The 14511-nt window shown below is 41.9% G+C and overlaps 3 protein-coding genes across 7 annotated transcripts; 2 read left to right on the plus strand and 1 right to left on the minus strand.

Annotated features, from left to right (window-relative positions):
• The first annotated feature begins 720 nt into the window (after nucleotides 1-720).
• Nucleotides 721-3167, plus strand: LOC135582350 (large ribosomal subunit protein uL6m-like). 4 transcript variants are annotated; one of them, XM_065101995.1, is made up of 3 exons: nucleotides 721-860; nucleotides 1411-1526; nucleotides 2599-3167. In XM_065101995.1, exon 3 carries the CDS (start codon nucleotides 2621-2623, stop codon nucleotides 2927-2929), a length of 309 nt encoding a protein of 102 aa, XP_064958067.1. In that variant the 5' UTR covers nucleotides 721-860; nucleotides 1411-1526; nucleotides 2599-2620; the 3' UTR covers nucleotides 2930-3167. The 4 variants fall into 4 exon arrangements, with proteins under 4 accessions (XP_064958067.1, XP_064958066.1, XP_064958070.1 ...); XM_065101994.1 differs by having other exon boundaries at nucleotides 2602-3167; XM_065101998.1 differs by lacking the exon at nucleotides 1411-1526.
• Nucleotides 3168-4132: 965 nt separating this feature from the next.
• LOC103980850 (large ribosomal subunit protein uL1) lies at nucleotides 4133-8680 on the minus strand. Of its 2 annotated transcripts, none has more exons than XM_065103138.1 (6): nucleotides 8578-8680; nucleotides 8328-8365; nucleotides 7059-7278; nucleotides 6272-6437; nucleotides 5124-5329; nucleotides 4133-4435 (listed from the first exon to the last, which is right to left on the minus strand). In XM_065103138.1, exons 2-6 carry the CDS (start codon nucleotides 8330-8332, stop codon nucleotides 4382-4384), a joined length of 651 nt encoding a protein of 216 aa, XP_064959210.1. In that variant the 5' UTR covers nucleotides 8333-8365; nucleotides 8578-8680; the 3' UTR covers nucleotides 4133-4381. The 2 variants fall into 2 exon arrangements, with proteins under 2 accessions (XP_064959210.1, XP_064959211.1); XM_065103139.1 differs by lacking the exon at nucleotides 8578-8680 and adding an exon at nucleotides 8487-8511.
• Nucleotides 8681-9896: 1216 nt separating this feature from the next.
• On the plus strand, nucleotides 9897-13581 carry LOC135609656 (leucine-rich repeat receptor-like serine/threonine-protein kinase BAM1). The gene is made up of 2 exons (XM_065103140.1): nucleotides 9897-12641; nucleotides 12942-13581. Exons 1-2 carry the CDS (start codon nucleotides 10028-10030, stop codon nucleotides 13340-13342), a joined length of 3015 nt encoding a protein of 1004 aa, XP_064959212.1. The 5' UTR covers nucleotides 9897-10027; the 3' UTR covers nucleotides 13343-13581.
• The last annotated feature ends 930 nt before the right edge of the window (nucleotides 13582-14511 follow it).

Raw genomic sequence — 14511 nt, forward strand, 5'->3', positions numbered from 1 at the left:
CGCTATGAATTAATGTTGGATGTGCTGCTCCTTTCTTTTGCAATCCATGAACTTAGTTTCAGGTGATTCTTCTCTTAAGCTGACGGCCATGAATGTAGTCCTGTGTGTCTCGCTTTGCAAAAGCTGTGATAGTTTTGCAGTGAAAGCCATATGAAATCCTATTATAAGCTGCCTAATCATAACAGCATGTTGAGGAAATGAACCCGTTATCAGATCTTAATTTCTTGTTGCTTCATTTACTCTTAACGTATGCCTATGCAGTGAGTGAACGATGCCGTTCATCGATGCCCTAAAGGTGGGGGTTGAAATAATCATTTCTAATTTCAACTCGTAAAAGATGAGAAAACGTATGCCTATGTCATAAATTACCTAATGATCATAGCATTCGGAAAATGCGAGAAGTACCACTTGACTAATAATATGAAGGCGGAAAACCAAAAGAAAAGAGGCAAAAAATAATTAGTGCGTAGAATGCCTAACTGCGTATATTAAAATGGAGAAAATAAAATATCACATAAAAAAAGCAATAACTGCAACCCTTTGATGATCATTTAATCTCGTAGGGCCTTTTTATTATGAATTTATTATTTTATTGTTTTTAGTATAACAGAAAACGTATATATATATATATATATATATATATATATATATATATATATATATATATATATATATATATATATATATATATATATATATATTTGATTTCCTGTTGTTGACCTTCGCTTCTCCAAATCGTAGCCTGAGAACCGCGGCCACGCAGGGGCGGTAACTAGGGCGGCGGTCTGTGTCCTCTCTCTTCCATCGTCGGCGACGGCGTACATCGCTCTTCCATCTCTCCCTTTGGTGCCTTTTCGAAGGTAACTGACTCTTGCCTTTTATTCCTGCAGGATTACTCTCTGTAATTAGCAAACTAATAACCGAGCCCTTAATTCGCAAGCAGCGACTGACGGTGTCCCTTTCCAAGAGTATTAGATTCTCTGAGGCTGTTCTGCTTCAGGTTCTGTTTCTTTTGATTCTGATGTTCGAGTTTTGGTCACTGATTTTAGTCGAGAAGCCTTGCACGTCAATTGTTCGAAGTAATTCTCGAGATAAAATAAGTCATTTTTGCCCGCCGCACGCGACTGTGTAATCGCATATGCTTATTATGATGGAAGACGCATGCTCTTCTTTCACAGTTTCAATTGATCAAACTGATCAAAATGTTAATTTTACCGAAGTTCCTAGCTAGATTTTACGGATTCAAATGTTTAGGTTAAAACCAAGGTGGAAATTGGAATAGATGTTGTAATATCCACTTCCTGGTAGTGAAGTGATTGAAACCTTAATATTTGGGCAGCTCAAATTTGCAGACTTGAAGTACATGTAATGCTTGGTGGATCCTACATCATTCTGGTATTTTTTGGACAGGTTATCAGAAATGGAACCAGCATGTGCATATTAGGTTTTGGACTGGATCTTTTAGGTTGTTATCAAATTCAGCTTCAGATCATGTTGATCGCACAATATGTAGATTTTGTCACATGGTAAGTGTTTTCAGCATGATGATTGCCATATCAATTTTTTTGTGGTTGCTAACTTTTAGAAGAATTTTAGAAGTCTGAGATCGATCTTTCTGCCTATGGTGCGAGTAATAAAGATTTCAGTTGGAAAAATGAGATATTTTTTTAGTAGTTTCTTGATGAAGACATCAGTAACATTATGGTTCTTGTAATTATGAGTTATTATATGTTAATACAAATGAGCAGTCTAAAAGAAGCTGATTTGTGCCTGATATGTTCAATGATATATGGTACACAAAATGACTTTACTGATCAAGAACATTTGCTGCTAGATGAAGTATGAATTGTAGGGAAGTCCCTGAGCTTGAAAATTTGTACTTCTTGTGATTGTGTTACAGCACCCATGAATGCTTCTTGTAAACTCAATCTTTCCTTTTTTTCCTAATCACATCATGAATTTGAATGGGTGAGTTGGCTCATTTGTACCCTATTTACTTCAGCCACCATCCGTTAAAAAGAAAAACTTCAACCACCTTCTCTTTTTGTTGAACATTTAGTCCAATCAGCTTCAATAAACTTGAGGTCAGATATATAGATGGGAAGGTTGAAGCATTTGCCTCCTTGGCGATCAGGTGATCTTTTTTGTTCTCTCTCATCATATGATGGTATGCAAAACAGCAAATTTTATGGGCTCATAGTCTTCATATTGCTCTTGAAACCCCATATATTTGATTCTAGAAGTCGTGGAAATAGGTTCTTCCTTTTTTGTATTATAGATTTTCTATTTCCTCTTCCTTTGGAGCGCAGTAGTCACCGGTCCAGCTGTGTATATCTATCTCCTTTTGAAAAGTTTGCCTCCGGTCAACAGAAGTCCTTTTGGTGCATGAGCACTGAACATGAGTTGTTTTTCGTCTCTTCCCTTTTTTTAGGACTATAAACCCATTTGTACAACTTTGAAATCATACAGCAAATTTGAATTGTCAGGTTAGCTTTTCTTTTCTTAAATATGATGTTAGATTTATTTGGATGAGTCGCTCTTTTTTTTTAAATTTAAATGGATACTTTGTTTTTAACTGACTGGTATCTACTATGTTAGCAGGTGATCCTCCAATCTGTCAATGGAGGCAAAAAATTTTCGGTTTCTTAAGATTGTCGGTGTGGGGTTTAAAGCAAGAACTGAAGCAGAAGGTCGACAACTGTTTCTGAAGCTGGGTTACAGCCATGAGGTGGAATTCGCTGTTCCTCCTGCTGTTCGAGTTTTCTGCTTCAAACCCAACATAATTTGTTGTACCGGGATAAACAAAGCGCGAGTACACCAGTTTGCAGGTGCCGTCCGTGGCTGCAAACCTCCCGAAGTTTACAAGGGCAAGGGTATAATGTACATTGATGAAGTCGTGAAGAAAAAGCAAGGAAAGAAGTCAAAGTAAAGCTAGAAGGATCGTATGGTCTATGTGGTTTATGCATAAATCTGGAAAATGACGACTGCCTTTTGATGTGTGAAATTTTCATTCCTCCAGCAATAACCGATTTCATTCATGATCTAGTGCTGTTGGCTGTTGGCTTTCTTGGTCTCCCATATATGGTATTAACCATGGGGGCAACTGCCCTCCTGTGTTTTGACTACATTAGCTGAAATTACTTAAGAGCATCACAGTCTTATTATTCTGGTAAAGTGTCTCTTATTTTTCTAAAAAACATAATTACCTCAAATCTTTATCCTGTCTCAGTTGTTGCGTTCGCCCCATCACGAGGCTCCACTATTGCTCGACGATATCAAGGTGAGGGATGAGGAAGGGATGCTTACGAGAGCTGATCCTTTCACCCACAACCTGCACCCCAACTTCTCTTTTGCCTCCTTAGGATCTAGTGTTGTTATTAATGGAGCTAGGTATTGGATCTCGATACAATCAACTCGCCATCGAGCTGGTAGTAGCACCTCAGTAGGAGCAGCCCTGTCACTCTTTGCCCTCACCTTAGCCGATGGAGTCCCTAAACCACTACTTTTCTTAGTACTGAGAAGAACCCTTCTCCATCAACCATCCTCTTCCCTCTTCAAAATCCTCTACTCCACCATTGTCACGAGGTGCGGGACAAAGAATGAGGCAAAGGCGACAACTATCGAGGCAACGAGAGATGAGGAAAGAGACTAAAGATAACAAGATGAATACAACTATCGGTATAATCAAATATCCAAATTAGACATATTTTTTATTTTCTTACTTGCTAATGAGAAAATAACTAATCAACATTGGTTCACCAAAGAGTTCGATTCCCTTACCTTTATTAAAAAATAAATATTTTTCTTCAATTCCTTTAAATATATTATTAAATTAAAATATGTTATATGTAGTTTTAAAATATTTTTTATTCCTTTAAATGTCAAATCTGGGTGATATAGGGATTTTTTTGACAATGACAATGACAAAAAAATATTTTTTCTTTAAAAAAAACTTCAAATTATTTTTAAAAGAAATTTGCCCTCAAATCTGGGTAATATAGGGATTTAGATTTTGAAAACAAAAAATTTGGAAACTGTATGTACACTGCGTAGCTAAGGATTCAAATGCATAACGTGATTATCACATCACTCACAACTCAAGATAGTTAATCAGCATGGCAAAGAAAATTAGTGGGACACAAAATTCCATACAAATCCATGCATTTGGTGAACCGTCTCTTCCATAACAGAAACCAACTAATTTGCAGGTGTTGACACCCTCCGTCCACAGTGCTCAAATAACAAAATTTTGATTAAAATGACGAAATAGGATCTTCGAAAGTGCTTAATACCCTCAGTCCTTCCATACTGCTTGATAAACAAAAGAAAAGGGAATGCGACAGCAACAATCTATTTCATCCGTCACCAGCCGAGGAGCTGCTTAGAACACTCGATACGGCTTTCCCATGGTGCTCTTCAGGTACAAGCACCTGACCTGTAAGAACATTGCAGTCAGTACTGCAGCATGTAAGACTAAATATTCTCTGTTTTAACATGAGATGGTGACTATCGATCGATTGCACAACAAAAATCTTTAGTAATAAGAGCCATTGTGAACTTCGAGATCCCATGGCTGACAAGTAGTAATAATTATTCATTGATAGAACACTTGAATCTACAAAAAGATATTCCATGTTACAACTATGGTCAAAAAAGATATTCCATATTGTGAGTCCTTTCTAGCAGAGGAATACTTATTGTAATCGAACATATAGGAATACCAACCTTATTTAATAAGCAAAAGACAAATATATATATATATATATATATATATATTGTAATCGAACATATAGGAAATACCAACCTTATTTAATAAGCAAAAGACAAATATATATATATATATATATATATATATATATATATATATATATATATATATATATATATATATCATCAAGATAGATAACCAGCTATTAAATACCTATATTCCCTAATTGATCTTGATGAGTATGACATCACTTTCTACACGAAAATCCGTGGATTAGTTCCTATTAGCATCAAATGATATTACCCGAACAAAAAAATCAAGCCTATTTATTTACAAGGAAATGACACAATGATTTAATTAGTTCCATAGCAACTAACATGAAAATAATCCAATTGACAATGACAATTTTACCCACATTTTGCCAGTTCTTCTTCAACAAAGACACAAGGAAATTCACGCTGAGCTGCACATTCTGAAAGATCTGCTTCTCCTCCATCGCACAGTTGCCCACAGCAACTCCCATGCAAAGAACTTTCTTAAGTTGAAATTTTACCATTGCTTTTGTCTCGTTAACCTTAGACTCCAAAGATTCCTGGTGAGTAACCAATGTAGGAAACTTCCCTGCATAACATATCAAAGTCAAAACTGTTATCAGAGAGCAACAAACTATCAAAGAACAGACTCCCCACAGTAGGATATATATAACTAGATCAATCAACAGATTACAAAGATCTTAATACAACAAAACCAAGAAAAAGAAACACATATGAAAACATTACAAGGTTCTTCAAAAATGCTGCCAGATTACCATTTCGAGCTAACATTGAAGTTTACCTTGGCAAGTAAAATGGATAAAAAGCAGTGGCAAAAACAGTGACTATCCGGCAGTTAAGAAATTCAATTTAATCTTGAAATCCATGTGGATCAACTTCTTTTCCATTAATTTGAAATTGATGGTTATCTTTGCCTATATTCTCATCAGCTATTCATTAAATTGGATCAGAAATCCATTGCAATCCTATGGCTTTCTAAAAAGGAAATGACTCTATAACAACCTAAAATGTCTGAAACTATACAAGTTAATAAGCATTGAAAAAGACATTGGACAGTTACATTTTTCTGCAATTTTCAGTCTGATTTTCGCAGGGATTTTTGCTAGGTATTTTCCAAAGGGCCTTAAAACTATTTTAGAGTTCAAGCAAGTTAAGCAATTGCAAACATAACCTTCTACACTCTCATCTAACTTTACAATATATGAGCTAAGCTTAAAGGTTCTGTTCTTCTGCATACATCATATCAGATCAAAACAATCCAATAATTACTCTCTGTTATGATTTTTTAAATTCTTATGTTTAGATGGCTTTATAACATAGCCAGTAACTTCTTGAGATTGCTATTGACCTAAAGTCATGTTGTCAGTATTCTGATGCAACACTATTATTCCTTTTCTCACAAAATTAAAATGCAAAAATCCACAGGAAAAACTAAAAATTTGAAAGCTATAACTGCAACATGATATTTCCAAATTACAAAGAAAATAAAAGTTAGTGCTTTAGTTCTTGCCTGCCTTGTTAAGACCAGGGCCAAGGAGACGAGGGATCTGTTTGATAATAGCCTCTGACGCAAGAAAAGCATGGTACTTCTTTGCAAGTTTTTTAACCAACTTTTTGTTTTTGTTCATCTTTTTTAAGCCTTCCACATCCATGTAGTCAAGTCCTATCTTCTCTGCCTAAAGGTGACAACAGCAAGAATTAATACAACACACTGCAAACAGATGCATGAAAACATGAGAATCAGAATCAGACAAGCATCCTAATATGATTCTACAAGAAGATAATATGGAGTTATAGAAGTTCACAGAAAATATTTTTACTACATTTATTTCTGGTTCAATATTGAAATAATGTGAAGAATACCAGATAAAGCAAAATGTTCTATTAGTTTCATCAACAGATAGGTTGTAAGAACCATAGCTTTAATACCACAATCAAAGAGGGCGACAAGTATAGATTTACATGTATGCATATGATGCACAAGTATTGGACATTGTTCATGAGGATAGATACTATAACCTAGGTAACACTAACTGCCATTATATTACAGAATGCATTAAAAATAATAAAACTTGCTCTTAGAGCATTTGGATATATAATGAATCGAAAGTCACTTAAATGATTATACAGTACAGTATAAATAGTTAAATAAAGTGCTAGGAGCAAGTAAATGATGATGAGAATAGTACAAGCAATCCTTCTCAGATGGATCAGAACAATTCATAATATGGGACCCTTTAATAATTCTTTTACCAAATAAATCTACATGAGAAATATAAACTTCCAATATGCTTTACCTCCTCCACATGTTGAGCATCTCCAAGCATGCAAACCTTCATTTTAGGGCGAGGAATATGGGGTAGCTTCACAGATCCACTGAATCTCTTGTCCTTTTGGGGATCATAATTTTTCAGCCCAATTTGCAACTCCACTGTTTCAGTGAATTTACGTTTCTTCTCCCTAGAATCACCAGCAACTTGGGAGATTGCTTCCCTCAGGACATCACTCTGTAACTTGCTGTAATAATAATGATGAATTCAAAATAGTAAGTTAAACATGATACATACATTCAAAAGAAATAAAGCTTCCCTAAAATTACTGTGAATTAATTAAATCATAATGAAAATGGTAATAGAAAACCAGTGCTTCAAATGAAGATATTTCAAATAATGTAAAGAGTAAACCCACATGATTATTATAGTTGCAGCATAAATAGAAGCAAACAAGAACACAGAAGATCACTTGGTGCGAAAAGCAAAATTAGATTTGTAAAAAAAATTGTACCAACCCGGCCATGAGAAGTACCATCTTAGGGTTTTGCGCTATGGAGGAGCCAATCAACAACAACATAGTTGTAAATCCCAACTATTTGGGATTAATTACATGAATCTTTTGGTCATTAATACCCATGTTCATGAGATCTAATATAGTTTTACACTGATTGTCAGTGACCTAATGCAATTTCATCTGGGCTTATGATCGACATTGGCAATGTTATAAGAGATCTCGTCAATGACAAATAAAAGCACAACCAAATTCCTCATACAAGTTATATATTAAAAAGGAACATTATAGTAGTAATGTGAAGCTCAATGGTTACAATGGCTAACAACCATACTACTTAGTTTGCAAACAATCATAGCGAGGACTGTTGAATATTGCCAGCATGACCATGTTGGTGAGCTATTTACAACATATAATTTCTCTTTCATGCACGGAAAAACACCATGAACATCAAAGAGCAACAGCGTGTATATCTCTAGTAAGTGCTAATAGAGTAAAACACGAATAACCAAGTCAACGACAACATTGTCCAGAAATCTATTCGAATTTGTTGCCAGATCTTGATGATCGCCCAAAAGAGGGGGAAAAAGGGGCAATAATAGAAAAGAAGATACTTTGGCGTTCTGCTCTGTACAAACAACGAGTCATGAATGATTCATTTGCGCTACTACTACTAGTAGTAAAAAAAACCCTAACAAACAGCTAGTGGATCATGAAACAAGATATCGATCCTAAAAGAACAAGGAAGAGTGACCATCGTGCATAAGATATTCCTGTAGCACCTCATTCTTTAGTCGAGAGCCTCTTCCCTCCTTCAAACCTTCAAGAGACCAAAGAAAACGACGTCAGCCCCCCGGCCGAAAACAAATACAAAAGAAAATGTGATGGAATCGCCACCAAGAACGAAGCAAACAGATCTAGCACGCAGCAGAAAAGATTACACGGCGAACTAGATAGCGATTAAAGATTAGATTGCAATAAGCCTAGAGAGGAACATCAAGATGGACCACGACATGGGTGCAGCAGACTCACCGAGAGTTGCGGGAGCGACGACGAAGCGGGCGGCGGATGATGGATATATAATGATCTCGCTAGATTTGAACCCTAAATTGCAATCTTCTTTGCCGTTGGATTTGGATCCAACGGATGATACGTCTTCCAGCTTTCTTAAGTAGATGTGCCTTATGCGGGCCTCACAATGGGTCGGGCCGTACCACTGCGGACTTGAAGAAAATATACAGACAAAAACCACGGCTGATCGTAAATTCCGGTTCGGCATAGATTGACTCGATTCGAGTCCAAACCTTTTTAGTAATCGGATTACGATCGTTGAAGATATCACTATAGCTGTCGATGAATGTACTAACATTCCACTTCGAACAATCCTTCCATCATATTTAAATAAAGTAGAATTACGATTGTGGAGTATTTCTTATCGACTGATATGTCGATTTAAGTTATGTGACGAGTAGTCATCGGTTGACTGATCTTCTTATGGCGTTTACTCGTCAGGGGAAAGGAGAAATGGTGGCCTTCTACTGTTCTGTTTTCTCGAGGAACAGCGTCGGCTGCCTGTAGATACATATATATACGCACTTTGTGGAGGAATCCATGGTTTGGAGTCGGATGCGGACGACGGTGGGCTGCTTCGCATTCCTTGGCTTCACCAAAATCTATTGCTTACTCAAACATGCTATTTAGATTCAGCGCATGCGGTGTTTTGTGCTCGCAATGCATCAAAGATTCGCGACGCCAAGATCAGGTGTCGTTTTGATTTCCAGGATCAGATGACTCCTAAGTTCGATGTTAGATGCCAATAGCTTCTTCGACATTGGCTTCAATTTGTTTGTCCTTCTAGGAATGGGCATTACTTGCATCCAAGCTTGTGGAGCCATTGTTCTACTGGTCATGGTTCCATCAAATCATCGGTACTAATATCCACACGGCAAAATTCCTCCTCACCCAAAGCCACCCTCCCCCCCCCCCCACGTCATTTTCAGACACTCCTACGGATCTCATCCAGATGCCTGCTCTCCTGCATGCAGAACCAGGTGGGTGTGAAGCACAAGGATCATCTCGCTTGTTCCGTGGCTCTGGTTTCCGCCACCGTCACCGGCCAGTGCCCGACTCCCTGGCTCTTCTGGTACACTCATAGTTGCCTCCCTCAGCATTATTTGAATGATTACACATAACAAGAGCAACACGTCTCTTCTTCGTCTGTCCTCCTCCCCGAGTTCAGACCAAATTTCCAACTCCTCTTCCTGTTACCAACACTATATTAAAAACAAAGAATAGAACAAAGCCCTTCTCGATTCCATAACCCACAAAACCTCCATGAATTCACAAAAAGAATTAAGTTGCGTCTCCATAAAACCCACGGCGTCCAGCCGACACTCCTCGGTTCCACTCCGAAGCTCGGTCTCAAGAGCTCGATAATACCATTAGATAAGATCAAGAATAGGAGTGCAAGACAGACGAGGCAATGGCGTCGCTCCACCGCCGCCGCCGCCACCTCTTCCTCTTCCTCTTCCTCCTCGCCCTAGGGCCATGGGCTGCGGCAGCGTCGGAGGACGTGCCGGAGGCCGACGCCCTTCTCGCCCTCAAAGCCGCCATCCATGACCCCTCCGGGGCCCTCTATGCCTGGAACTCTGCCGACGGCCATTGCTCCTGGCCTGGCGTTGCCTGCGACCCCATCCGAGTCTTCGTCCTCTCCCTGGACCTCACCGGTCTCAACCTCTCCGGCACTCTGTCCCCGGCCGTCGGCCGCCTCCACCACCTCGTCAACCTCTCCACCGCCTCCAATTCCCTATCCGGTCCCCTCCCTGCGGAGTTATCTCACCTCTCCAACCTCCGCCACCTCAACCTCTCCAACAACCTTTTCAATGGCTCCTTCCCCTCAGCTTTTTCCCGGCTCAAGAACCTCCTCGTCCTCGACCTCTACAACAACAACCTCGCCGGCACCCTACCGCCGGAGGTCTCCGAGCTCCCCAACCTCCTTCACCTCCACCTTGGCGGCAACTTCTTCTCTGGTGTCATCCCGCCGGAGTTCGGCCGCTGGGAATTTCTCGAGTACCTCGCTGTCTCCGGGAACGAGCTCGGTGGCCCCATCCCACCGGAGCTCGGCAACCTCACCCGCCTTCGCCAGCTTTACGTCGGCTACTTCAACAGCTTCGAGGGCGGCATCCCGCCAGAGATCGGCGGCCTCTCGGAGCTCGTTCGCCTCGACATGGCCAACTGCGGCCTCACCGGCGAGATCCCGCCGGAGCTCGGCAAACTCCAGAACCTCGATACGCTCTTCCTCCAAGTGAACGGCCTCTCAGGCAGATTACCGCCAGAGCTCGGTGGCCTCCGCAGCCTCAAGTCAATGGACCTCTCCAACAACGCGCTCACTGGCGAGATCCCTGGTTCCTTTGCCGATCTCCAGAACCTAACCCTGCTCAATTTGTTCCGGAACAAGCTCCACGGATCTATACCGGAGTTCGTCGGCGACCTGCCAGCGCTGGAGGTGCTCCAGCTCTGGGAGAATAACTTCACCGGCGGAATTCCCCGGCGGCTCGGTCAGAGTGGCCGGCTCCAGATTCTCGACATCTCGTCGAACAAGCTCACCGGGACCCTGCCGCCGAACCTCTGTTTCGGCAACAGGCTGCAAACCCTCATCGCCCTCGGTAACTTTCTATTCGGCTCGATACCGGAGACACTTGGCCAGTGTCAATCCGTCAGCCGGATCCGAATGGGGGAGAACTACCTCAACGGATCGATCCCTGATGGATTCTTCAGCTTGCCCAAGCTCTCCCAGCTGGAGCTCCAGGATAATCTACTCGCCGGCGTGTTTCCAGACACCGGCGCGGCTGCCATCTCTCCGGACCTCGGCCAGATTAACCTCTCCAACAACCGGCTCTTTGGGCCGTTGCCACCGTCTATCGGTAACTTCTCTGGCCTCCAGAAGCTCCTGTTGAACCAGAACCAGTTCTCCGGCGGCATCCCGCCCGAGATTGGAAGGCTTCAGCAGCTGTCTAAGGTGGATTTTAGCGGCAACCAGTTCTCCGGTCCGATAGCACCCGAGATTAGCCGGTGCAAGCTTCTAACTTTCGTGGACCTCAGCCGCAACAAGCTCTCCGGCGAAATCCCACCGGAGATTGCCGGCATGAGGATCCTGAACTACCTGAACTTGTCTAGAAACCAGCTCGAAGGGAGCATTCCGCCGTCCATCTCCACGATGCAGAGCCTCACGGCGGTCGATTTCTCCTACAATAACTTCTCCGGCTTAGTCCCCGGCGTCGGCCAGTTCAGTTACTTCAATGCGAGCTCGTTCGTTGGCAATCCCGAACTCTGTGGGCCGTACCTCGGTCCCTGCAGCTCTATGATTCATGGTGCCGGCTCTGTTCATGCAAGGGTGCCACTTTCAGCCTCCTCTAAGCTGTTGTTGGTCATTGGTCTCCTCATCTGTTCCGTTGCCTTTGCGATGGCCGCCATCATGAAAGCGCGGTCTCTAAAGAAGGCCAGCGAGGCCCGAGCGTGGAAGCTCACGGCTTTCCAGCGTCTCGGCTTCACCTGCGACGACGTCTTGGATTGCCTCAAGGAGGAGAACATCATCGGTAAAGGCGGGGCGGGTATCGTGTACCAGGGCATCATGCCCAACGGTGAACGGGTGGCGGTGAAGCGGCTCCCCGCTATGAGCCATGGCTCGTCGCACGACCATGGGTTCTCGGCCGAGATACAGACGCTCGGCAGGATCCGGCATCGCCACATCGTCAGACTCCTGGGTTTCTGTTCCAACCACGAGACCAATCTACTGGTCTACGAGTACATGCCCAACGGGAGCCTGGGGGAAGTTCTTCACGGTAAGAAGGGCGGCCATTTACTCTGGGAAACCCGGTACAAGATTGCGGTGGAGGCTGCCAAGGGTCTCTGCTATCTTCACCACGACTGTTCGCCACTGATCCTGCACCGGGATGTGAAGTCCAACAACATCCTGCTCGATTCAAACTTCGAAGCCCACGTCGCAGATTTCGGGCTCGCCAAGTTCCTGCTGCAGGACGCCGGTGCCTCCGAGTGCATGTCGGCCATCGCCGGCTCCTACGGCTACATTGCTCCAGGTAACTTAATCATCAATTTCTCGCAATCGGATTCCATCGATGGTCCAGTTATGGAAGTCAAAATGAATCCATGCATGGAAAGCGTTCATTTGGCCAACCATGAATGGTTCGTGGTCGCGTGCTCTGTTTTCTCAGGGTCTAATTACGTGAGTGTGCCTTTCCATATCATTAGGTTACGAATCAAGTCCGGGGTGTAGAACGCCTGTCCTGCTCTTATACGAGGGCTAAAGTGGCATTCCATCGACAGTCGGACTACCGGAGATAGTTCTTTCGATTGACTCCTTTTTGTTGGTCCCGCAGAATACGCATACACGTTGAGGGTGGACGAGAAGAGCGACGTGTACAGTTTCGGCGTGGTGCTTCTGGAACTCGTGACCGGAAGGAAGCCTGTGGGCGAGTTCGGTGAAGGCGTCGACATCGTCCAATGGGTTCGAAAGATGACGGACTCCAACAAGGAGGGAGCGCTGAAGATTCTGGATCCCAGGCTTCCCACGGCCCCCCCGGACGAGGCCATGCACGTCTTCTACGTCGCCACGCTGTGTGTACAGGAACAGAGCGTGGAACGCCCCACGATGAGGGAGGTTGTCCAGATTCTTACGGATCCGCCGAAACAGGGAGAAGACCGCGAGACGCCCATCAAGGAAGCGGAGCAGCAGCAAGCAGCACAAAGCTCACCACCGCCTGATCTCCTCAGCGTTTGAATTGCTGGGGATCCAAAAGTTTTGCTCCACGCAGGGCTGGGGAGAACTCTTCTCTACGGCTGAAGCGGTGGGGGGTTTAGGTTACTAGGCAATTTGGTTTCAGGTCCTCTATTGTGTGCGTGATCCTCGTAGCTCTTCACATGCTGTGCTGCAGGTGGTGATGGTTGTGTAGACATCAAGGAGAGTTGTGGTTCTCTGTTGCCTGTTCATGGAAATTAGTAGGATGAAAAGTTTATGGATATCATCCTTCTGTGTGAGGGTGTAGGAGAATGTTTCCAAGGCTCGACTGAGTTGCTTTGACTCCCTGTGGTCTAAACAAAAAAGGAAGAGTTATATAGAAGGGTTTAATGATGGGGAGAGATTTGGGTGGAATTTTCTATTTTATTATTATTATATGTATTTTAAAATTCTTCCATCATCGATTCATTTCAATCAAAATCATAATATTATATATATATAATTATAGGTCAAAAAATGTAAGAAACATGAAACACATCGGCCATTACAAGAAAGTGGAGGAAATATAGCTACTACTAACGCACAGAATCGAGAGATCTTCTGTCTAAATCAAAACCATGTTGATAATATTCTGAATGGCATATTTGAATTCCGAATCCTGTCATATTTGATTCATGTCAATCAAACCGATGTTGTGTAACATTACACTTGTATTCACCTAAAAGCCTACTTGAATCCATATCAATGGCATATTTGATTTGTCCGTTGATGCATTTTAAATAATCACCACTATCAAAAATAAAATTAAATAACTAGACAAATTTAATCTAAAAATTTAATAAAATTTAACTCGACATATTTATATGTTTAAAATGATAATTCAAACTAAGAAAAGATTATTCTATCTTGTTTTGACTATCTTTGTTTAACTTGATTAATACTGGAAATCCTTTCTCCTAATATGTATAAATAAGAGAGGGATATATTAATGTATTTAAGCTTTTTTATTTTTTCAATAAAGTTTCTTCAATAAAGCTTCTTCAATAATTATTCTTATCTTCTATTATTTTCATCATGGTATCAGAGCAGTGAGAAAAGCGAAGCTTCGCTCTTGCCTTCGGCCAGTGACCAACACCATTAAGAAAAGCAAAGCTTCGCCCTTGCTTTCGGCCAGCGACCAACGCTACTACAGCCAAATTCCTAAGAGGCTC

This window comes from Musa acuminata, chromosome BXJ2-4 (genome assembly GCF_036884655.1).
Source record: "Musa acuminata AAA Group cultivar baxijiao chromosome BXJ2-4, Cavendish_Baxijiao_AAA, whole genome shotgun sequence".
Taxonomy (NCBI): Eukaryota; Viridiplantae; Streptophyta; class Magnoliopsida; order Zingiberales; family Musaceae; genus Musa; species Musa acuminata.

Coding starts and splice junctions, on each gene's coding strand:
- LOC103980850 (XM_065103138.1), bottom strand. Junction 5,330..6,271: donor CCCTGGTCTTAACAAGGCAG/GCAAGAACTAAA, acceptor TATGTTATGCAG/GGAAGTTTCCTACATTGGTT. Junction 4,436..5,123: donor TGAAGAAGAACTGGCAAAAT/GTGGGTAAAATT, acceptor ATGTTCTTACAG/GTCAGGTGCTTGTACCTGAA.
- LOC135609656 (XM_065103140.1), top strand. CDS start 10,028: ATGGCGTCGCTCCACCGCCGCCGCCGCCACCTCTTCCTCTTCCTCTTC. Junction 12,642..12,941: donor CTACGGCTACATTGCTCCAG/GTAACTTAATCA, acceptor TTGGTCCCGCAG/AATACGCATACACGTTGAGG.
- LOC135582350 (XM_065101995.1), top strand. CDS start 2,621: ATGGAGGCAAAAAATTTTCGGTTTCTTAAGATTGTCGGTGTGGGGTTT.